At 46.1% G+C, this 24,232-nt stretch overlaps 1 protein-coding gene across 1 annotated transcript in view; it reads right to left on the minus strand.

The window, feature by feature from the left end:
* Positions 1-24,232, minus strand: part of HDGFL3 (HDGF like 3) — a 51,108-nt gene that overhangs the window by 3,746 nt on the left and 23,130 nt on the right. The window contains exons 2-5 of the mRNA XM_032233729.1: positions 19,610-19,686; positions 6,579-6,717; positions 5,118-5,276; positions 3,257-3,403 (exon numbers count right to left, since the gene is read on the minus strand). Coding sequence (XP_032089620.1) covers positions 3,257-3,403; positions 5,118-5,276; positions 6,579-6,717; positions 19,610-19,686 — 522 coding nt within the window. The remainder of the gene's footprint in view (positions 1-3,256; positions 3,404-5,117; positions 5,277-6,578; positions 6,718-19,609; positions 19,687-24,232) is intronic.

The raw sequence follows: 24,232 nt of genomic DNA on the forward strand, positions 1-24,232 counted from the left end.
AAATGGAAGGATTTGTATTCCTTGCAGTCATCTCGTCGTTAGTATCCTCTCTGAGAATCCTTGAGGCCACTTGGAGGTTTATCTGTGCCCTTGGGGGTCATCTGAATAATGCAAATGGACATGGAATCTCTTTGGAACTGCTGAAAGGATTGCGTTGTAAGCAGGAGACAGGTGGTGTTGTATCCCTCCCCCTCTATTGAGACAGGGCCGTTCAATTTTAACATTAGAACCGAAGAAGCTTCTTGGAGGAGAAACGAAAAGTCTTCAAGGAAAAAAACAGAGAAAGTCCAGTTGCCTCTTGAAAAAGCCCCTTTGGGAGAACCATGATCTGGATGACTTGAAAATCTCTATAGACCTTTAGGAACAAGCCAGAACCCATATTGTGGACAGCAAGCTAACTATGGCTTGTCTGACTCAAAATCCAGGCTTGTTTTTCCCCTTTCCTTCTGACAGCACCTAGCAGAGATGGGGAGAATATAAAACAATCCAGTCTAAGCCCGTTCAAATATAAAAAGCCATGGTTAATACAAGCCATGATTTAAAAAAAAAAACCCCCAACAACATCTAGCCAGGTTTAAGTAGATTAATTAAAGTGAGCAACTAAGAAAAACACCAAGCTTACCAGGGAAATATCTAGAATTCAATTTTTAAGAAGTAGGGAGAAGCTACTGAGAGAGGTCACTCAATTGCCCGTATACAGAGTTTCAAGAACAGCCAATGCAACTGAGTGCAATGGCCCATTCAGAAACTACTCTGGACTAGCAATAGCAATAGCAGTTAGACTTATATACAGCTTCATAGGGCTTTCAGCCCTCTCTAAGCGGTTTACAGAGTCAGCATATTGCCCCCAACAATCCGGGTCCTCATTTTACCCACCTCGGAAGGATGGAAGGCTGAGTCAACCCTGAGCCGGTGAGATTTGAACCGCCGAACTGCCGAACTAGCAGTCAGCTAAAGTAGCCCGCAGTACTGCACTCTAACCACTGCACCACCTCGGCTCTACCTGGACTCCTGGACATTCCTCTTAATGGGTTAAAACCAAGGAGCTCCTGACCAGTTCACCCAGAGATCATGGTTGAGAGGCTGAAAACGTTCTTTAGCCTGGAAGATTAAAATAAAACCTAGCCGATAAAGTGAAGTTTCTGCAATGTAATCCATTTTTATCAGTGGCGGGATCCTGCTGGTTTAACAACCGGTTTGGTGATTGCATGCTTTGCATGCTCTGCGCCTATCAGCAGTTTTAACAAAACGTATCTTCCACGTTACTTCTGGGAGGTAACACAGCGGAGGCGCGGCAATCCACTCTGCCACGCAAAGCAACTGAGAGGATATAGGTAAGTAAAGTGCAGGGGCGGGGGGGGGGGGCAACCTGATCATCGGAGTGAACCGGTTCACTCCCCAACTGATCATCAGAGTGACCGGTTCGCCCAAACCAGCTGAATCCCATCCCTGTTTTTAATAAATCTCGTTAAAGAAGACTATGGGGAAAATCTTGCTTTTGGACCAGAGGTGGGTTACAAATCCCAGCGCTACTGGTTCTCTCATGCTCGCGATGCTTCTGTGCATCTGCAGAAGCATCCAGGTGGGTGGGCGGAGCCTCCTGCTGTCCACACTACCGGTTTGCACGACCTGGGCCAAACCTGGAGCAACCCACCTCTGTTTTGGATATATCACGGTTGAACTAGATGCCACCCTGCTCTGCCACTGAGGCCAGAACTCTGGCTGCCTTTCTATCTTCCCTATCTCAGGGTTTCTAAGATGCGTTGCCCTTTTAGATGGCCCAAGTGATATGTCCAACAGGATAAATAAGCTGAAAAGCAGTTTCAATCCCAGAGCAGTAACTAGATTGAATTAAGTATAATCTTTATTGTCATTGTACTTAAACACAACGAAATTGGTTTTAACCTCACTGGTGCAAAATTATAACAGAAACGGAAAAAAGAAAGAAAAAGAAAAAAAAACTAGCGTGTGCATGGAGCGATTGTGGTTGTATTTAAAAGTCTCACAGCCCAAGGATAGAAACTATCTTTAAACCTGTTTGTTCGGCTGGCTATACTTTGATGTCTTCTGCCCGATGGTAGACGTGCAAAGAGACACTGACCAGGGTGTGAATCATCTCTGAGTATCTTCCTTACTCTGCTTAAGGCAGTGAGATCTGGCAATGTCATCCAGTGGTGTCAGAAGGCAACCAATGGTTATTTGTGCCAAATTGATCACTCTCTGTAGTGCCTTCCTGTCCGCAGCTGTTAAACCAGCATACCATACTGTAATGCAATGTGACCCGACAAATGCGCGCACGACAAAAGCGCGCAGACGAAACCACGGCGTGAAAACTGCAACGTCATAAACGCGCCCACAACAACGCACCGACAAAACTGCGCCCACAAAAGTGAGATTTAAGTTAAGGTAAGGGAAGTGCAATTTAAGTTAAGGTAAGGGTTAGGTTCAGGGTTAGGTTCAGGATTAGGTTAAGGGTTAGGTTCAGGGTTAGGTTTAGGTTTATTAGATTGTTATTAGTTCTTTATTGAAGGCGCACTTTTGTCGGCGCGCTGTGGTCGGCACGCTTCTGCGCTCATTTGTCGGCTCGATTTCGACCTCGCGATTTTCTCACCACGGATTCGTTGGCGCGCATTTGTCGAGCGCGCATTTGTCGGTGAACCTAATGCAATATGTGAGGACACTTTCTATGGTGGACCGATAGAAAGAGGTCATCAGCCGTTGTTCCACCTGATTTTTTCCGCAGGACTCTAAGGAAATGAAGTCTCTGTTGGGCCTTTCCAATCACCAGAGACGTGTTGTTTTTCCAGGTGAGATCTTGACTAATAAGCACTCCCAAGAATTTGAAAGAGGAAACTCTCTCCCCACAGTCCCCCTCGATATACAACGGGGCAGGTTCCTCTCTGTGCTTCCGGAAATCTAGCACCATCTCCTTTGTCTTACTAGTATTGTAAGAATTGTACTGTACGGTGCAATATTAATGCAATATCTGGGGGGCTTACAATTCAGTCGCATACAGGACGTGAAGGACGTGTGTTTTGTGTTTTATTTGTATAGTTATAATGTACACTGAAGATGGCATTCAATTTCGTTGTATGAGGTGCAATGACAATAAAGTAAACTTGAACAGCCAGGCTAGCTGTGAAATTTGGGGATTACAGCCTGCTGTCGATTGTACTGGGTTGAAAAAGACGCCCCCCCTGCCCTCCATGTCTCTATTTAAAACCACCCAGCTTCTGAAGGAATCCTAAGGCCTTACCCCTTCACTAGTTTTCTGCAAGTCTGAAGAAGTGTTTCGTGTGTCGTTGCCTGCTTCACCGGCATCAGAGCTACTCTTATTTTCTTCCTCTTTGCAATCCTTATCATCTTCGTCTTCGGGAGATTTCCTTGATTGCTTGGAAGATTTCTAGGGGGCGTCCATCAAGAAAAAAACAAAAACCACAGAATGAAACCAAAGCCATTTCCCCAAGCTATATATATAGCTTAGTATTCATCAATTGTTAAGTTCTGGTTAAGGATATCAAGGGTATTGACTTATTATTGGGTCTAATTACAAATGCATTGGCTTGTTTCCTGGGGTAGGAAGGGAGTTTTATTCTTAATTGTTCCATCCTTTCCCTTCCCAAATAACAATGGCATTTAGACTTATATACCGCTTCACAGTGCTTTTACAGCCCTCTCTAAGCAGTTTACAAAGTCAGCCTCTTGGCCCCAACAATCTGGCTCCTCATTTTACCGACCTTGGAAGGTCGAGACAACATTGAGCTGGTCAGGATCAAACTGCTGGTGGTAGGCAGAGTTAGCCTGCAATACTGCAATCTAACCACCATGCCACCTTGGCTCTTCCTTCCTTCCCAAATAGCAATAGCACTTAGATTTATATACTGTTTCACAGTGCTTTACAGCCCTCTCTAAGCAGTTTACAGAGTCAGCATATTAGCCCCCAACAATCTGTCCTCATTTTACCCACCTCAGAAGGATGGAAGGCTGAGTCAACCTTGAGACGTTCAGAATCGAACCTCTGGCTGTGGGCAGAATTAGCCTGCGATATTACATTCTAACCATTGTGCCACCATGGCTTCCTTTTTCTTGTTTCCCTTGCTTCCTTCTCTCTTTCCTTCTTTCCTTCTTTCCTTCCTTCCTTCCCTTCCTTTCCAATAGCACTTAGACTTATATACCGCTTCACAGGGCTTTACAGCCCTCTCTAAGCGGTTTACAGAGTCAGCCTCTTGCCCCTAACAATTTGGATCCTCATTTTACCCACCTTGGAAGGATGGAAGGCTGAGTCAACCTTGAGCTGTTCAGAATCGAACCCCTGGCTGTGGGCAGAATTAGCCTGTGATATTACATTCTAACCATTGTGCCTTCCTTCTTCTTGTTTCCCTTGCTTCCTTCCCAATAGCACTTAGACTTATATACCGCTTCACAGGGCTTTACAGCCCTCTCTAAGCGGTTTACAGAGTCAGCCTCTTGCCCCCAACAATCTGGATCCTCATTTTACCCACCTCGGAAGGATGGAAGGCTGAGTCAACTTTGAGCCTGGTGAGAATCAAACTGTCATACTGCAGTTAGCCGGCAGTCAGCAGAAGTAGCCTGCAGTAATGCACTCTAACCATTGCGCCACCACACAAATGCCTTCCCTCCACTTAAATTTACAAATCTGGGTGTCCTTTTTCAAACACCATGATATATTTATATATGCCCTTACTCTTTCCTAAAGTTAAGAATCTGTGAATAATTGTGTATGTTACAGAGGGAGGGAGGTGAGGATTAGGATGAATAGGGATTGTGGAGTGGCCAACCTTAACTTTGATCGTGTTTTCTTTCTTTATTTTTTTCACACACAAAATTTACACACTTCAGCCAGTTGGAGAACAATTCCGGAGAGCAGATTTTAAGAACTCATCCTTGACTTAAAGGCAGCTGGGAAACTTTCTCTAGATCGTGGGTCTCCAACCATGGCAACTTTAAGATTTGTGGACTTTAACTCCCAGAATTCTCCATAACGGCTGAGGAATTCTGGGAGTTGAAGTCTGTTAAGTCGTAAAGTTACCAGGGTTGGAGATTCCTGCTATAAATCAAAACAGCTCCAGGTTGTAAGTGAAAGCTTCATGAATTACCTTTGAAGTGTAAGATTTTTTCCGTTTTGAGCCCGCTTTTTCATTCTTCCTTTTGCCTTTTCCATCTTCTTCTACCCGATCCCCTTCTTCCTCGCTGCTAGCATCTGCCGTGTTCCCTCCTTCACCTTCGGTTTCTGAAGAGCTCTGTTGCTGAATAGCCTTGGGAATAAAGCCAAATAATTAGACCTCAACTAAGTTTGTTTAGTAACAGTCCAGGGCAAAAGTAGATGTCGGCCTTGAAGCTGGCCTGACTGAGGCCATTTTGAAACTTCAGCACTGATACACTGAAGCAGAGGGATAGGGAGGGGGGGAATAAAGATAGTTGGAGTTTGTAGTCAAAACAGAATACTTTCTCTTGAGAACCAAGGACATTCCTGCAGGTGCTTGGAAAGAGGGGACTGGAGTCATCTAGCAACTGGAAAGTACCCTGATTGCATCATGTGACTGATTGTTTTGAGAAAATGAAAAACTTTTATTTTTAATTAGGTGAAAACCGTGGGAATACCCAGAGATGGTTTTCACCAGCCAATGACATATCCAATAAACATATTCTTTGAGGAATTTACCTGCTTCTGAGTTTTGTTTGCTACAGGTATCAGGATCAGATGACCCTGGGACACTGAAACCATCCCAAAATCATACCAGTTGCCAAGCGTCTGAATTTCGATCACGTGACCACAGGGTGGTTGCAATAGTTTTAAGTTTTGAAAATGGTCATACAATACAATAGCAGAGTTGGAAGGGACCTTGGAGGTCTTCTAGTCCAACCCCCTGCCTAGGCAGGAAACCCTATACCGTTTCAGACAAATGGCTATCCAACATCATATTAAAGACTTCCAGTGTTGGGGCTTTCACAACTTCTGGAGGCAATTTGTTCCACTGATTAATTGTTCTAACTGTCAGGAAATTCCTCCTCAGTTCTAAGTTGCTTCTCTCCTTGATTAGTTTCCACTCATTGCTTCTTGTCCTACCCTCAGGTGCCTTGGAGAATAGCTTGACTCCCTCTTCTTTGTGGCAACCCCTGAGATATTGGAACACTGCTATCATGTCTCCCCTAGTCCTTCTTTTCATTAAACTAGACATACCCAGTTCCTGCAAATGTTCTTCATATGTTTTAATCTCCAGTCCCCTAATCCTCTTTCTTACTCTTCTCTGCACTCTTTCTAGAGTCTCCACATCTTTTCTATATCATGGCGACCAAAACTGAATGCAGTCATAAATCACTTTTTTTTCACCACTGTATCAATTTCAAACAGTCATTAAGCAAAGTGCAGCTTATACTTCAAAAAATATGGTAATCATCTTGGTGACTTTGCTTAGGCAAAAATCTTACAAGAGAAGCGAACATTTTGGCTACCCAAGTTTTGCCTTCAGTCCTCATGATCACATATTGGCAAAAGGAAGGAGTGGGGAAATTGGGCGTTAAAAGATAGACAAGGAAATCCTTTTTTTTTTGTTTACCTGGTATCCACTAAACTTGACACCCGGGTTGTTCTCGATTTCCCACAGGCCTTCGTTAAACCCTTTTCGTTTGTTTGATTTTCCAAACTTGTCTTTATATTCTTTGTAAGGGAAGAGGTCTTTAGGCCCCAGAAATGCCCTGTGATTGAAGAAAGGAAAGGATTGAATGATAGCTCAAGTTATAATCCATATTCTTTACAGACATGTGTTATTCATTAACTGGAGGACAACAGCACGATAATTCCCTTTTGTTAGATAAGGTTCAGATACATCAAACCCATGGTGTGTGAACACCACTTCATCACTTAATCAACACCTAGACCAGGGGTTAGCAAACTGCGGCTCTGGAGCTGCATGTGGCTCTTTCCTCCCTCTGCTGCGGCTCCGCCACTGGTCGGCGCCACAATTTTGAGAGGAGCTTCCGGTGGGGAGGGGGGAGAGAAGCACAGCGTTTTCCAGTTGTCTCCACAATTGATAGGGCTTTCGGTTATGACAAGTAGAGGAAAAAGTATGTCACGCTAGGAGGAGACTCTATGGTGAGGGAACTGAATTTCCGGTCAGCTCCAGAATTGAACAGGGGGCTTGCGGTTAGGACCTTTGTGGCTCCCGGTGTTTTCTTTTCTGTGGGAAACGGGTCCAAATGGCTCTTTGAGTGTTTAAGTTTGCCGACCCCTGGGCTAGACCTTTGAAAGATGAGCCACTTGACAGCCTTCCGAGGAAAAATATAACATCTGCCACTGATTATTTTTCCCCCATTCAGAAATCAGAGTTAACCAGCTTTTTCCCATTTTGCACACTCCGGACGTATTCTGTGACACACAAACTCATCTAAAATGGCCATGTTGACTGGGGAATTCTGGGAGATTTATAACATTAGCATGTACAAGGATAATCCAGTGGAGAAGACCAAAGGATACCTGTCCATATTTAGAACATCGGTGGGATGGAAAAGACAAACCTGAGCTTGATTCTTGATGGTTACAGGAACACATTTGTGTAGGTTTCGGGGAAATTACATTAAGGTGATTTGCCACTGTTTCCTTCCACAATTGCAGACTTGAGATTCAGGCACCAACCAGCCATAGCTTTGAGGTTAGCCAACATTCTGCGATCCCGGTTTGCACGTGGCTGCAATCTTCATTGAGGGTAAAGCTTACCTAGGTAACCATCATAGCTCTCCAAACTATACCAGGCCTACAAAGAAACCCCAGTTCCATACAGCAGCATTTCAAAGCCCTGGGGCTCCCTGCTTAAATGTTTTGTTTTTTTAAAAAATAATTTACATAATTGCTAACTATTAGTATAACGCAATTTAATATGGCCCTGACACCGAGCTACTCATATCACATTAACACAGGATGGCGAATGACTCATTTTGCCCTTGTTACTGTAAATGCTGTTGATGTAGGACAGTGGGCTCAAACACAAGAACCACGGGCTGGATCTGGCCTACGATGTAGACAGATCCCAGCCCATGAGACCATCCTGGAAAATGTGAGGGGCCGATCCACGTTGTTTCAGCCCGGTCTGCCCAATGCAAAGAGGAAACAGCGTGCCAGTGTGGCTTCGGCCTGGTCTACCCAATGCAAAGAGGATACATGCCAGCAGTTTGGGGACTGGCATCAAGCTGGCCACACCCACCCAGTTGACCACGCCCACCCATGCCCCTGAGGTCAACCACAGCTCTGATGCGGCCCTCAATGAAATTTGAGTTTGACACCCCTGATGTAGAAGAGGACCAAGCTGAGGGAAGGGTCAAGCACGTCATCAGTTTGAAATCCTTTCACACTCACAAGAGATATAACTCTGGGCCACCTTGCATTTGTTGACCCCTATCTACTGTCAGAGGGATGTGGTAACTCAGTGGCTAAGACACTGAGCTTGTCGATCAGAAAGGTCAGTTCGGCGGTTCGAATCCCTAGCGCTGCATAACGGAGTGAGCTCCCGTTACTTGTCCCAGCTTCTGCCAACCTAGCAGTTCGAAAGCACGTAAAAAAAATGCAAGTGGAAAAATAGGAACCACCTTTGGTGGGAAGGTAACAGAGTTCCGTGCGCCTTCAGTGTTTAGTCATGCCGGCCACATGACCATGGAGACGTCTTTGGACAGCGCTGGCTCTTCAGCTTTGAAACAGAGATGAGCATCGCCCCCTAGAGTTGGGAATGACTAGCACATACGTGCAAGGGGAACCTTTATCTTATCTGTCAATTTGTCTTGATCTTGGGCAATTCAGATTCTTGTAGAGAGCTGCATGAAATAAACTTATACTCATTTAAACAACCTTCATTCCTGATTTCTTGAAGCTGATATTTATTTGCAAAGATCTTTTCTGTAGGACATTCGTTTATCCCCAAATTTCGCACATCATGTCTTGGGGGGACACAAATGGATCCTACATCTTTGGTTACTGCGCCATTTGGTACACTAGCTCCCACGGCATCATTTGGCCACACTCTTCTCTGTGGTTAATTCATTTCTCTGCTAGCACTACCGGACAATGTTACCGAATGGCTGACATCTTAGCTATGAATCAGGAGTGCTCCAAAGGCAGAACAAATGCTCTAATTGTCCAATTGTGTTCTCATCAACTGAACGGAGAGAAATGCGCTTCCTAAATAGAAAGGAATTATGGTGTTTCTTTTCCTGTAAACAACTGCAGTTCTCTTACGGTTAAAAGTTTAGGAAGATCTGCCCTCCTGTGGCGAAGAGACATAAAAAGCACTTGCCAACTCATTGCAACACTCGGGTCCATCACATAGCATTGCGTTCATGTCACCAGTTTGGCTAAAGAAGACACTGACGATTGCTTTGATCTCCCCTGCCCTTCTTTTGCGGTTATTCACCAGTGAAGAGAACACCATCTGTATGTATTCAGACACCTCTTTTCTTCATACATTTTTAGAAGACAGAAAAAGGGCTTGGTTGCATACTGTATTTTTCACAGTAGAAGACGCACTGGAGTATAAGACTCACTTTAGTTTTTTGGGAGAAAAATAGGGGGGGGGGGGAGGAATTCTGCCTACCAGATATTCATCTGGCTAGTCCTTAGCTTGGTCAGCTTCAGCACATTAATTCGCTCTCTGGTTTTGTTCTGACCCCCCTCGTTCCACACCAACACACACTCTGAGCCAAAGATAAGTTACGGCATTTAATTAACAGACAGACAGGTCCTTGGCAGCAAACCCGCACAGACAAGCTTGGGCAGCAATAAACACAGATAAGGCTTGGCAGCAATCCAGCCTGCCAAGCTCACAGTAATGTCCTCCGACATTCAATCCTGCGTTGACTTCTGCAAAGAGGGGTGTCTGCACAAGGAGTCTTTTTATAGTCTGGAGAGGAGCCTAATGACCATCAGCTGAGTGCAATTACCTCCTGTAATTGCGTAATTGTTCCTGACGCCTAGTAGCTCTTGGATGGTGTGCATCCAGGAACAACTCACTACTGGCCTCCGGCTTACTCTCCCTTGTCTCCTCCCCACTGGTCCAAAGCTCAGGCGCCTCCTGGTGGCCAACCAGCCTCTCTGCGCCCTGCTCAGAGTCGGAACCCTGTCCAGGGCCCTCCACATCCTCCAGAGCCGACTCATAGGGCCCCTCGCTGTCGGAGTCTGGTGGCAGCTCCAACGGCTCCTGCTGGGCCACAACAGGTTTTGAGGTTGGGGATGATGGGGGCTGTGTTTCGAAAGCACAGCTGATTGTCGGAGGGAGCAGCAATTAGAAAAGCAGGCAAAGCGAGGAAGATCGCTTAGCTTGTGTTTGGGCTGAAAAACAGTTTCAAAATCACAGCTGATCCTTGGAGGGAGCTCCAGTGACTAAAGCAGACAAAGCGGGGAAGGGGTAAGAGAAGGCAGCAGCTGTTCCAGGTATCCATTTTGGGCACCGTGCGTCAAGCATTTGGAGGCTGAAAACACAACACGCGGAGCCCAAAAACACAAACACATTGTCAGTGGCAATCTCTGCAGCCAGGAAGAGGATGCACAGAGGCTGAAGGGTAGGGTCCAGCGGATGGGGCTACATTTGGAGTATAAGACGCACCCAAATTTTCAGCCTCTTTCAGGTGGGAAAAAAGAGCGTCTTATACTCCGAAAAATATGGCATATAGATATTTCTCCACCTCTGATTTATTCCAGCTTCTGGCATGCGATCCAGCTGGTTCCTGTCATCCAAAGGAAACCATGATCTGACATATAGATTTGCGATGGCTGCTTAGTTTCACACGAAGTTAAGGAGAGCGGGAGCTGCAGAGAAGCAACACCCGGAGAGCTCTGACTTCTGCACTCTTGCTTACTGTTCTGGCTGCTTCCTCCTCCGACAGGATCGTTCACTAAAATTTATTCTCGGCTTCTTGTGAATTGTTTGAGATCATTTTTCTTTCTCTTGTATTCAATCATGCCCAATTCTCAGGGACGGCTTGGAGAAGTCCCTGAGCTTTTCTTGGCAAGGTTTTTTCAGAAGTGGTTTGCCATTGCACCTTCATAGGGCTGAGAGAAACTGATTGGCCCAAGGTGACCCAGCTGGCTTCATGCCTAAAGCAGGACTAGAACTCAAAGAGTCTCCCGGTCAGGGCCGGATTTAGATGAAAAGAGGCCCTTTCACCTCCCATTTTTAAGTTTGTAAATTACATGAGAGACAATAAAATATATCATTACTGTGATATATATCAATATATATCAATATATACAGCTGGCCTCCTGACGGAGGGCGGCTCTGCTCTGCGGCAACGGCAGTGAGGCCAGCCGCCTCCCCTGTTGCGCTCAACTGCCCGGCTTGGCCCCCTTGCCCTCACCTGCCTGGCCGCTGGTGGGCTCCGCGTCGACGGGGCGGCTACTGGGAACGGCCGCGCCTATCGCCCGACCGCCGGTGCCGGGAATGTGGGTGGGGTCCCCAACTGCCGCGGCGCTGGAAGGATCTTAACCAATACATTTTTATGTTTGTTTATTAGTCATATGCGTAGACTTTCTCCTTATTTTCAGTTCAGTGTTTTAGTGTTCACTGTTTTTAGAATAGTGTAATTTTAATTTTGCTAACAATTTGAATGTAGGCCCCTCTTGATCTTGAGGCCCTAGGCTGAAGCCTAGTTAGCCTATAGGAAAATCCGGCCCTGCTCCCAGTTAATAGCCTGATGCCTTCACAACTCCACCACACTGGCTGTCTTGCCGGTTGCTTGAAATCATACATTCTGCTACCTCTGTTCAGCTGCAGATCAACATGACCCACAAAAGCACAATGCAATGATAGAATTCTATGGGACCCTTGTTTTACTCAGCCTGGCTGTGAACATTTCTTTGTGGTTCTGTGAGTAATTAGAACGATGGTTCTTCAGAGGAACAGCCAATGTTGTGGCTCGCCAGCAGAGCTGGCAGCAGATTCAGACAGAGAGGAGGTTGGGGAGGAGCATGGGCCAGTCCTGGAGGCTGGGGAAGGTTCGGACGAGGGCTCTGTGTTGGAGCCAGAGACAGGGCCGAGGCCGTCTGGCAGTGATCATGTCCCTATGGAGCTAGACAGCAGTGAGGCAGAGGAACAGCTGGAGCCTCTTCCCAGTGTGCGCATGCGCAGAGCTGCCCGAAGAAAAGAACAGCTCAAAAACCAGGGTAGACTTGGGAGTAAAGTCACAGGTGGACAGTGAATGGCCCCTCCCATAGGACATAAAAGAGGAGCGAAAGGGGAGTGGACTTTTGCAGGAAACAATTTGTTCCTTCGGTCGTTAGATTTGTTTCAGGAGTGTGAAGATCTGTCCATGAATCTCAGACACTCTGTGCCAAGTCTTTCCTCGCACCTCACTGCGTTTGTAAAATATTTACATGGCAGCTTTCCAAGATAGATAAGGTCTGTGGTCATAATTACTCCTTTGAAAGACTGTTTGCCAGGCCTTTGCTGAATGTGAATAGGAGGAATTCACATTCGTTTAATAAAAGGGATTTCGTCAGGACCAGGACTCTGCCTCGTGCTTTTTGGGGAAGCCTAGCTCAGAACAGTCGAGAAAGACCTCGCTGTTGAGATCAAGCTAGGCAACGTCCAGTTGTGAGGACTTCAACAGTCAGAATCCTCCAGCTTTTGCAACCATCGCTGAGAATCCTGGCAGGGCTCTGAAGTCCGTTCAGGCTAAGGAAACCTACGGTGGCTCAATCCAATTTACAATGTTTCATCTGGATGGCATCGTGATTTGTGAGCCGTGTTTATCCGGTGACTCATCAGACACAGTCCACTCTTGCCAATCAAGTCCTCTACGACAGTGTCTCCTAAACCACTGCCAAGGAAACAGTCGTGATTCTGCAGTCAGAGAACCACAGCAAATCGAGATATTGGAAGACTGCTATCATGTCACCCCTAGTTCTTCTTTTCATTAAACTAGACATACCCTTCATATGTTTTGGCCTCTAGTCCCCTAACCATCTTTGTTGCTTTATCTTTCTACACTGTTTTTTTAAAGTCTCATTCGACTCTTCAACCCCCCCCCCCCCCAATGAATTAAATTTCCTGAATCTGAAGGTCTGACCCCCGGAATGAATGCATGCCCTCTTAATTTGCTCTTGTCTCTTCGGATGGGGAAGGGGGGGGGAAATCAAAGGGCTGTCATTATGGGTTTCCTTGCATTTTTATTTTTATTTTTTGCTTTTCATACATTGCCATAAAAATGGCAAACTGGAAAATACAGCAGTTGCAGGAAACAAGTCATTAAACCCCCCCTCTTTTGGGGGGGAAGGGAAGTGCCCCATCACAATTAAGGAAAGATTATTCAAAGGGGCAATTAGGCAGCAGATAATCATAACCCTTCCTCCCAACACTTAGAAAATGGCAAGTAAAAAAAGCATAGAACTCTTGATGCAGCTGCGATCCAGTCTGAGATCACAGCAAAAATTAAAATAAAATAAAAGCGGCTGCAGAAAGCAGAACTGTGATTGATGCTTGGCTCAGGGACTATCCCGTCTCTGACCTTTTCCTTTAGCTGCGACAGTGGTGGGTTTCAAAAATTGTTCGAACCTACTCTGTGGGTGTGGCCTCCTTTGTGGGAGTGGCTTGCTGCCCATGTGACCAGATGGGAGTGGCTTGCCACCCATGTGACCGGATATGAAGATGCCGACGACACTTGTCAGAACCACCTTAAATTACCTCACATACAACACTGGCATGCATAAGAATATAATGTAAACTTGTTTTTTAAAAGGCATCTTTGGTTTGCGTTAAAACCAACTTCAACACACGCAATGTTCTGATTGCACCACAAACTCAGTAGTCGTCCTTACCTTTCACAGAGGCACTGAGTTTTATAAATAGGAGCATGATAGTGTAGAATAATCATATCCAAGGACCAGTGGTGGGTTTCAAAAAATCTTGGAACCTCTTCTGTAGGTGTGGCCTGCTTTCCGGGTCCACTGGTGGAACCTCTTCTAACCGGTTCGGTAGATTTGACGAACCGGTTCTACCAAATAGGTGCAAACTGGTAGGAACCCACCTCTGAGCTGCGAGATATTTTTATGACAGGCTACAGCGAGGGCTGCTTTCACACTTTTTTTTTTTTTTTACTTCTGAGTGGCTGTACTTTTAGGAGGAACAGAGAGAGCCTTCTGTGGTGGCAAAAATCAAGAGCCTGATAGCATCTTTTCTGACTAAGCCCTCTTACGAAAAGGTGAAATTGAATTGAATTGAATTGATTTTATTTGTAGGCCGCCCTTTTCCCTGAGGGGACTCAGGGCGGCTCACAGAAAACCAGGAAGGGGGGAATACAGCACTAAGACGACAACACATAATAAAATAATAAGCAACATGCATACAACATTCGGGCGGGGTAATGGTCCTTATCCCCAGGCCTGACGGGTGAGCCAGTTCTTCAAGGCCGTGCGGAAGGCCTGGACGGTGGAGAGGGTACGAATCTCTACGGGGAGCTCGTTCCAAAGGGTCGGGGCCGCTGCTGAGAAGGCCCTCCTCCTTGTGGTTGCCAGCCGACATTGGCTGGCCGATGGAATGCGGAGGAGGCCTAACCTATGAGATCTTATAGGTCGCAGGGAGGTAATTGGCAGAAGGCGGTCTCTCAAGTATCCAGATCCACTGCCATGTAGGGCTTTATGGGTGATCAATAGCACCTTGAAGCGCATCCGGAGATCGACAGGTAGCCAGCGCAGCTCGCGGAGGATAGGTGTAATGCGGGTGAATCGGGGTGCACCCGCGATCACTCGCGCGGCTGCGTTCTGCACTAGCTGAAGTCGCCGGATGCTCCTCAAGGGCAGCCCCATGTAGAGCACGTTGCAGTATTCCAGCCTAGAAATCACGAGGGCCCGAGTGACTGTTGTGAGAGCCTCCCGGTTCAGGTAGGGTCGCAACTGGCGCACCAGGCGTACCTGGGCGAATGCCCCCCTGGTCACAGCCGCTATATGATGGTCGAATGACAGCTGTGAGTCCAGGAGGACTCCCAAGTTGCGAACCCTCTCTGAGGGGTGTAAAATTTGACCCCCCAGCCTGAGTGTTGGATTAATGGCCAAATTTTGGGAGGAAAACACAACAGCCACTCGGTCTTTTCTGGGTTGAGCACAAGCTTGTTAATCCTCATCCAGTCCATGACGGCTTCAAGCCCCCGGTCCATTACGTCAACCGCTTCATTGATTTGGCACGGGGCGGACAGATACAATTGAGTATCGTCCGCGTATTGATGGTATCTAATCCCGTGCCTACGGATGATCTCTCCCAGCGGTTTCATGTAAATGTTAAATAGTAGGGGGGATAAGACCGAACCCTGCGGCACCCCATATTTCAGGGGCCTTGGGGACGATCTCTGCCCTCCCACTAACACCGACTGCGACCTGTCCGAGAGGTAGGAGGAGAACCACCGTAACACGGTGCCTCCCACTCCCACCTCCCGCAGTCTTCGCAGAAGGATACCATGGTCGATGGTATCGAAAGCCGCTGAAAGGTCAAGGAGGACCAGGATGGAGGGGTGCCCTTCATCTCTGGCTCTCCAAAGATCATCCATCAATGCGACCAAGGCGGTTTCAGTGCTGTAACCGGGTCTGAAGCCTGACTGGAAGGGGTCTAGGTAGTCTGCTTCCTCCAAGGACCGTTGGAGCTGGAAGGCCACCACCTTCTCAACAACCTTCCCCAGAAAGGGGAGGTTGGAGACCGGGCGGTAGTTGTTAAGGACAGCTGGATCTAGGGATGGCTTCTTCAGGAGGGGTCTCACCACCGCCGCCTTCAGTGCGGCGGGGAAGTTCCCCTCCCGAAGAGAGGCGGTTACAACCGCCTGGATCCAGCCTCGTGTCACCTCACTGCAGTTAGAAACCAGCCATGAGGGACACGGATCCAGGGCACAGGTGGAGGAACTCACAGCTCTCATGGCCTTGTCCACATCCCCGGGGGTAACCTCCTGAAACTCAACCCAGAGCTGTTGAACTTGGTCCCCCTGGGTCTCGGCTGGAACTGCGGGTGTGGAGTCCAAGTCCGTCCGAAACCGAGCAATTTTGTCCGCTAAGAATTGGGCATATTCTTCAGCTCTGCCCTGCAAGGGTTCCCCCGCCTCCCTTTTGTTCAATAGGGAGCGGGTTATCCTAAACAGGGCGGCTGGGCGGGACTCAGCGGATGCGACCAGGGAGGCTATGTGTGATCTTTTAGCTGCCCTAAGTGCCCTAGTATATTCCCTGGTGCAGGTGGTTACCATTGCTCGGTTCGATGCGGACTTGTCGGACCTCCAACGGTGCTCTAGGCATCTCCTCCGGCGCTTCATCTCCCGGAGTTCCTCGGTGAACCAAGGGGGTCTCCGGGATCCGCCGCCTCGGAGGGGCCGCAGTGGCGCAATCCGGTCGAGGGCCTCTGACGCTGCCGAGTGCCACGCAGCAGCCAGGGTTTCTGCCGGACTGTGGGCGAAAGTATCAGGAATAACCCCAAGCTCTGTCTGGAACCTTACTGGCTCCATAAGACGCCTGGGGCGGAACCACCTGGTCGGTTCCTCCTCCCTACAGTGGGGGTTTGGCCTCCGGAAGTCGAGCCTCAGTAGGTAATGGTCTGACCACGACAGGGGTATGGTGTCACTCCCCCTCAGACCAAGATCACACATCCACTGCTCCGAGAGAAATACGAGGTCAAGCGTGTGTCCCGCTGAATGGGTTGGGCCTCGGATTACTTGACTCAAGCCCATGGCTGTCATGGAAGCCATGAACTCCTGCGCCCCATCAGAGTTTTCACCGAGCGACGGCAAATTAAAGTCCCCCAGGACCATCAACCTAGGGAACTCAATTGCCAGCTCGGCTACTGACTCGAGGAGCGAGGGGAGGGCTGCTGCAACGCTGTTGGGAGGCAGGTACGTTAGCAGCAAACCCACTTGACCCTTGAGGTCCAACTTTAACAGCAAAGACTCACACCCGACAATCTCCGGAGCAGGGACCCTACGAGGAACTAGCGACTCCCGGATAACAACGGCCACACCCCCACCCCTTCCCTGGGCTCTCGGCTGATGTAGCACCTGAAATCCTTCTGGGCACAGTTCTACAAGGGGGACTCCTCCCTCTGGGCCCAGCCAGGTCTCAGTAATACATGCCAGGTCTGCCCTCTCGTCTAAAATTAAGTCCCGGACGAGAGGTGCTTTGTGTACAACAGACCTGGCATTTAGCGACAACAGCCTGAGGCCAGGGTCCTGATTACTTGCGCCATCTGGTCTTGGAGTGGGGCTCCTAGGGCCGGAAGGAGGGATCTCTGTGATGTAGCGAACCCTCCTTCCCCGGTAATGGCCTGCCCTAGAGTCCCCGCCGTATCTGCCCCTCCCTGTCACGACCGCAATACCCCGACCCTCTCCCGTGTCTTTAGTCCCCACAACCACCCCCATAGCCCCCGCAATTCCCGGCAAGTCTTCATGACTGTCAATTCACTACGTCGGATGCAATCAAAGGGTTGCAAAGGCATGTTTTTCCCTTAACTGACGGGGATGACCAATATAGAAATAGAAATAGAATAACAGAGTTGGAAGGGACCTTGGAGGTCTTCCAGTCCAACCCCCTGCTCAGGCAGGAAACCCTACGCCACTTCAGACAAATGGTTATCCAACATCTTCTTAGAAAATTTCCAGTGTTGGAGCATTTACAACTTCTGGAGGCAAGTTGTTCCACTGATTAATTGTTCTCACCGTCGAAAATTTTTGCTTAGTTCTAAGTTGCTTCTTTCCTTGATTAGTTTCCACCCATTGCTTTTTGTTCTGCCCTCAGGTGCCTTGGAGAATAGTTTGACTCCCTCTTCTATGTGGCAACCCCTTAGATATTGGAAGATTGCTATCATGTCACTCCTAGTCCTTCTTTTCATCAGACTAGACATACCCAGTTCCTGCAACAGTTCTTCATATGTTTTGGCCTCCAGTCCCCTAATCATCTTGGTTGCTTTATCTTTCTACACTGTTTTTTTTAAGTCTCATTCGACTCTTCAAACCCCCCCCCCCCCATGAATTAAATTTCCTGAATCTTAAGGTCTGACCCACGGAATGAATGCATGCCCTCTTAATTTGCTCTGTCTCTTCAGATGGGGAAGGGGGAATCAAAGGGGGTGTCATTATAGATTTCCTTGCATATATATATATATATATATATATATATATATATATATATATATATATATATATATATATATATATATATATATATATATATATATATATATAATCTGTCTCTTCAGGTGGGGAAGGGGGAATCAAAGGGGGTGTCATTATAGATTTCCTTGCATATATATATATATATATATATATATATATATATATATATATATATATATATATATATATATATATATATGAAAATACAGCAGTTGCAGGAAACAAGTCATTAACACCCCCCCCCCCCCATTTTGGGAAGGGAAGTGCCCTGATCACAATTAAGGAAAGATTATTCAAAGGGGCAATTAGGCAGCTAATAATCATAACTCTTCCTCCCAACACTTAGAAAATGGCAAAAAAAAAAAAAAAAGGCATGGAACTCTTGATGCAGCTGCGATCCAGTCTGAGATCACAGCAAAAAGAAAAAGAAAAGAGACTTTCGTAAGCATGCAGATCTGCAAATTATTTTTGAATGTGAAATCTTTCAAGCTGATTTGTGTTCAAAGCAACTCTGATGGTTTTCCAACGGGAAGAATTCTGAGCTCTGTAAGGCAACTTTAAGACCTGTGGACTTCAAAAGCTGGCTGAGGAACTCTGGGAGTTGAAGTCCACAAGTCTTAAAGTTGCCAAGGTTGGAGACCACTGCTGTAAGGCCCTTGGCGTCATCGGCCCTTCTGAGGCTGATGACCAGAGAACATTTCCTACAATACCGGAAAAGCCCCTTTCAAGAGGTGCAAAATGTACTTCTTGGCTTATGACTGTAAAGGAGCCCGTCCATTATGGTCATAAATCATGACAGTTGCCCATGTGACCCGGTTTTATAACCATTTCTGCAGTGGTGATTAAGTGAACGCCATGATAGTTAAGCAAAATCAATTATCCAATTGTTTGCCAAGGGCTGGGAATTTGCTGAAAACCAGAAATAAATAGCAATAGCACTTAGACTTATATAACGCTTAACAGTGCTTTTACATCCCTCTCTAAGTGATTTACAGGGTCAGCCTATTGCTCCCAATAATTTTGGGTCCTCATTTTACCCACCTTGGAAGGATGGAAGGAAGGCTGAGTCTACCTTGAGCCTGGTGAGATTCGAACTGCCAAATTGCAGGCAGCCGGCAGTTGCCCGAAGTAGCCTGCAGTACTGCACTCTAACCACTGCGCCCCCATGGCTTATAAATGCCGATTTTCAGCAAAACATCAATTAAGCAATCACAAAATTGTAGGATGCAGCAAATGGTCATAATTACAAGTCAGTGCTGTCGGAACTTTGGAACTTGGTGGTAAATATCACTGAGGAGGTTCGAACAGTCTAGCAGAAACCAGTTATAAATTGAGGACTACTTTATATTCAAAATGTTCCACACATCCTACTGTGCTTCGAAATGAGATGGGCGGCAAACACATCTAATACATAAACAAGGAGATGCTTAAACCCCAGAGCCTCTTAAAAGGTCTACTACAGAATGTTCTCACTTACGTTTCATGAGTCCCAAAAAAGAAGATGGGATATTTATTTGCCGGAGGCTTCACAGCTCCCTCGGGGAGTTCATCAATCTGTCAGTCAAAGACAAAAAGAACGACCCATCAATCAATGTCCAATAAAAGGAATCACACGACTCAAAGAACCCAGAGCAATGGACAATGGGAAGAAATATTCAAATGCAGGTTCAGTGATTTGATTTGATTTATTGCATTTCTATGACGCCCTATTCCGAGAGGCACTCAGGGCGGCTCACAAACCAAAGTAAGTGGGGGGGGGATACAAACAGGAGGAAAACAACGGACAAACAACTACAACAATTTAAAAACAATCAACAACCACACAATTCAAGCGGGGACAGGAACTCATCAGGTCTGTCGGAACAGCCAGGTTTTAAGGGCTTTGCGGAAAGGTCCGAATCTCCACGGGGAACTCGTTCCAGAGGGCCGGAGCAGCCACAGAGAAGGCCCTCCTCCGGGTGGTAGCCAATCGGCATTGGCCAGTAGATGGAATTCGGAGGAGGCCTAGTCTGTGGGATCTAATTGGTCTGTTGGAGGTAATTGGCAGCAGGCGGTCTCTCAAGTACCCAGGTCCAATACCATGAAGGGCATTATAAGTGACGACTAGCACCTTGAAGTGTATCCGAAGACCATAGGCAGCCAGTGCAGCTCGCGGAGGATAGGTGTGACGTGGGTGTACCGGGGTGCACCCACAATTGCTCGCGCGGCTGCATTCTGGACAAGCTGAAGTCTCCAAATGCTCTTCAAGGGCTGCCCCATGTAGTAGTAGACCCCAAGACTGTGAGCCGGTTGTGTGTAGCAGCAAAGGCCTTAGGCTAATACTGGGAAACTGTAAGTTCTAGGCCAGTGATGGTGAATCTTTTTGACACCGTGCATGTGTGTGCATGAGTGTGTGCCAGAAAACCAGAAACCCGAAGACCAGCTGGCCTGCGCATGCATGCCTGTTTTTTTCGCTGTTTTCCGGGCCATTTGGGGGCTTTTTCAGGCCACAAAAGGCCTCAAAATCGCTTGAAAACAGCCCGAAAAACAGCCTGAAAACACTAGAAAAACTTGCTGGTTTTGGAGGGCGTTTTCAGGCCATTTTCTAATGCTCTGGCGCCCTCAAAGACCAGCTGGCTGGCATGCATGTGTGCGCCAGAAACCAGAAGAGCAGCTGGCGATGGCGCACTTGCCCACAGAGAGGGCTTTGCGTGCCACCTCTGGCACCCGTGCCACAGGTTCTCCATCTTGCCCGTCCGGAGGGACAAAAGCCTGTGCGAAGACTTTGGATCCGTCCCTCTCTCTCAGTCCAACCTACATCATCAGGTGGTTGTTGTGAGAAAACAGAAAGTGGGCACATCGGGTTATGAATAGCAATGAAGAGCAATCGAACTCAGACTTATATGCCGCTTCGTAGTGCTGCACAGCTCTCTCTAAGCAGTTTACAGAGCCAGCATTCCGGTTTGCTGTGCTCCCATGCGCAGGAAGACCAGCTGGCCAGCACACCGAAACCTGGAAAAGCAATGGGTGATGTCTTGTGTGCCCAGAGAGATGGCTCCGTGTGCCACTTCTGGCACGTGTGCCATAGCTTTGCCATCATGGCCCTAAATCCTGCTGAAGATGTTAACTAGCTTGGTAGCGAAACATTCTGAAAACAACCCACAAACTCGGAAAAACAAACCTCCACCCTCAAGAGCTAAAGTTTATAAGGGAATAATTAAAAAATTGGTATAAATATGTAGCGACCACTTATAATATTTTGTTGAAAAATGAAGGAATAAGATTTCTGTTTGAAGGCATGAGGTACAAGGATAACAATGAACATAAGCATACCTGATAATTGATTGGAAGAAATATGTATAATGGAAAACAGTGATATATAAATATAAATGGTTGGTAAAAAAAAAAATCTTTCACATGGGATTATATAAAGGTATACTGTTATCAAATAGATAATCAAGAATCTAAGGGAACTATGATTTATTGGGGGAAAAAATAATACTAATCGCAATTGAACATATACTGTACAATGAAAGTGAGGTATTTAGTTATACTAGATGAAAAATCTGTGATGGTAAATGTTATTCGAGAATATGGATGTTAAAACACCTGTAACCAAACGACATGCTGTATGTGATGATGCTTTTTATTTTCGTGTGTGTTTTTTTGTTTTTCTTGTTCTCTTTTTTTATTGTTGTCTATATGTATTGTTTGTGTAATAAAAATAAAAATTTATATTAAAAAAAAGAGCTAAAGTTTCAGGTGAGACTAGGAAGACCGAGTTCACACATCCTGTGAAACTTTGAACAAGCCTGCTACCTTTTGAACTCATACACCATGTTAGGTTGATGTTGGGTGTTGGGGCAGAGATCGGCAGGTCTTTCTAAACTCTTGTGGAAAAAGCTTAATAAATAATTGCTAGGAAACTGATTAAGGACTAGCAACACGTTTGCTAGTTTGGTATGTTGCTGACTCCCCAAAGGTGAAAAGAATTGCTTAAGCATCAAAGGGTTTTAAAAAAAGGAGAGGAAATTTTCCATGGCTCTGTGTGTGTTTTTTTAAAGGTGTTTCCTTACAAACAGCAAGCGGCCATTTGTTCACTTAGTATGGTACAACAATAATGTGATATGATTGCTTAACAACACAACGGCAGCAGTTACTGCGACCACCACTACACTTAGGAAGTAAGTGGGAAGTTCTCTCAAGCAAAGGCTAGAATTTCACTCTTAAAAACAAACAAACAACAACAAAATCCAGAACCCAAAGATGCAACTAAAATACCTTTTGCAAAATTGGAATCTTTATTCCATTTGTACAGTGGCTAGCTCCTCTTTTTTCCCCCACTTGGCCGATCCACTTAAGGAGATTCCCTTCAAAAAGAATGTTTTTAATAAGCAGGTCCATGCTCACTAAATTGGCTCATTCTTTATTTATTTAAAAGATTTGTTTAGGCCAGAGTGGCTCATAAGCACAAAACAATAAAGATTGTAAAAAGCATAAAAACCACCACAACCCCCCCCCACCCCCCAATGAACTAAAAACAAACAAGAAAATAAACCCTTCCTGGTTCCTGAACACAACACATCTCCTCATGCCCGACAAATTGCACAGCATCCACAGAAACAAATATTTGAAGCTCAGGGTCGAACTGTGAAGTCCTCTGAGTTTGGCTCCTTTCTTGCAAATAGCAATAGCAGTTAGACTTATATACCGCTTCATAGGGCTTTCAGCCCTCTCTAAGCGGTTTACAGAGTCAGCATATTGCCCCCAACAACAATCCGGGTCCTCATTTTACCCACCTCGGAAGGATGGAAGGCTGAGTCGACCCTGAGCTGGTGAGATTTGAACAGCCGAACTGCAGAACTGCAGTCAGCTGAAGTAGCCTGCAGTGCTGCATTTAACCACTGCGCCACCTCGGCTCTTTGAATGTTTCACTATCCTACTAGGTAACGTCACTAGTGTTAGAAGCCGGTAGGTTTCGCTCTTTGTTTATAAAGACGAAAGTGCTACCTATGGATAATGAAGTATTTGCAAGAAAACAGAGAGAGCACCAAGAACTCTGCAAACTGCAGAGCTTCCAGCCCTTATACTAACACGTGATTTGTAGGAAAAACTTGGTGTTTAAAGCTTTTTGGAAGCAGGAGAACAGGGGCCTGCACGAACTCAGGGGAAAGAATAGAATAGAATTCTTTATTGGCCATGTGTGATTATACAAACACTGAAAATCTGGATCTGCTTTATAAATGTAATTTAGAATAATAGAATTAGAATTTTTAGCCAAGTGCAATCAGACACATGAGGACTTTGTCTCCAGTGTATAAGTTCTCAGTGTAGAATAGAATAAAATAGAATAGAATAGAATTCTTTATTGGCCAAGTATGATTGGACACACAAGGAATTTGTCTTTGGTGCAGATGCTCTCAGTTTACATAAAAGAAAAGATACCTTCGTCATGAATCATAAGATACAACACTTAATGATAGTCACAGGGTACAAATAACCAATCAAATCATACTAGGAAACAATATAATCGTAAGGATACAAGCAACAAAGTTACAGTCATACAATCGTAAGTGGGAGGAGATGGGTGATAGGAACGACGGGAAGATTAATAGTAATAGTAATGCAGACTTAGTAAATAGTTTGACAGTGTTGTGGGAATTAGTTATTTAGCAGAGTGGTGGCGTTTGGGGGGAAAAAAACTGTCCTTGTGTCTAGTTGTTCTGGTGTGCAGTGCCCTATAACGTTGTTTTGAGGGCAGAAGTTGAAACAATTTGTGTCCAGGATGTGAGGGGTCGGTAGAAATTTTCACAACCATCTTTTTGACTGATGCTGTATCCATGTCCTCAATGGAAGGCAGGTTGGCAGCCATTGTTTTTTCTGCAAGAGTGTTGCAAAGGGCAGAGTTTTTTGGGGTGGGGGAACTAGTAATAGCAATAGCAGTTAGACTTATATACCGCTTCATAGGGCTTTCAGCCCTCTCTAAGTGGTTTACAGAGTCAGCATATTGCCCCCAACAACAATCCGGGTCCTCATTTTACCCACCTCAGAAGGATGGAAGGCTGAGTCAACCCTGAGCCGGTGAGATTTGAACAGCCGAACTGCAGAACTGCAGTCAGCT

This window comes from Thamnophis elegans, chromosome 16 (assembly GCF_009769535.1).
Source record: "Thamnophis elegans isolate rThaEle1 chromosome 16, rThaEle1.pri, whole genome shotgun sequence".
Taxonomy (NCBI): Eukaryota; Metazoa; Chordata; class Lepidosauria; order Squamata; family Colubridae; genus Thamnophis; species Thamnophis elegans.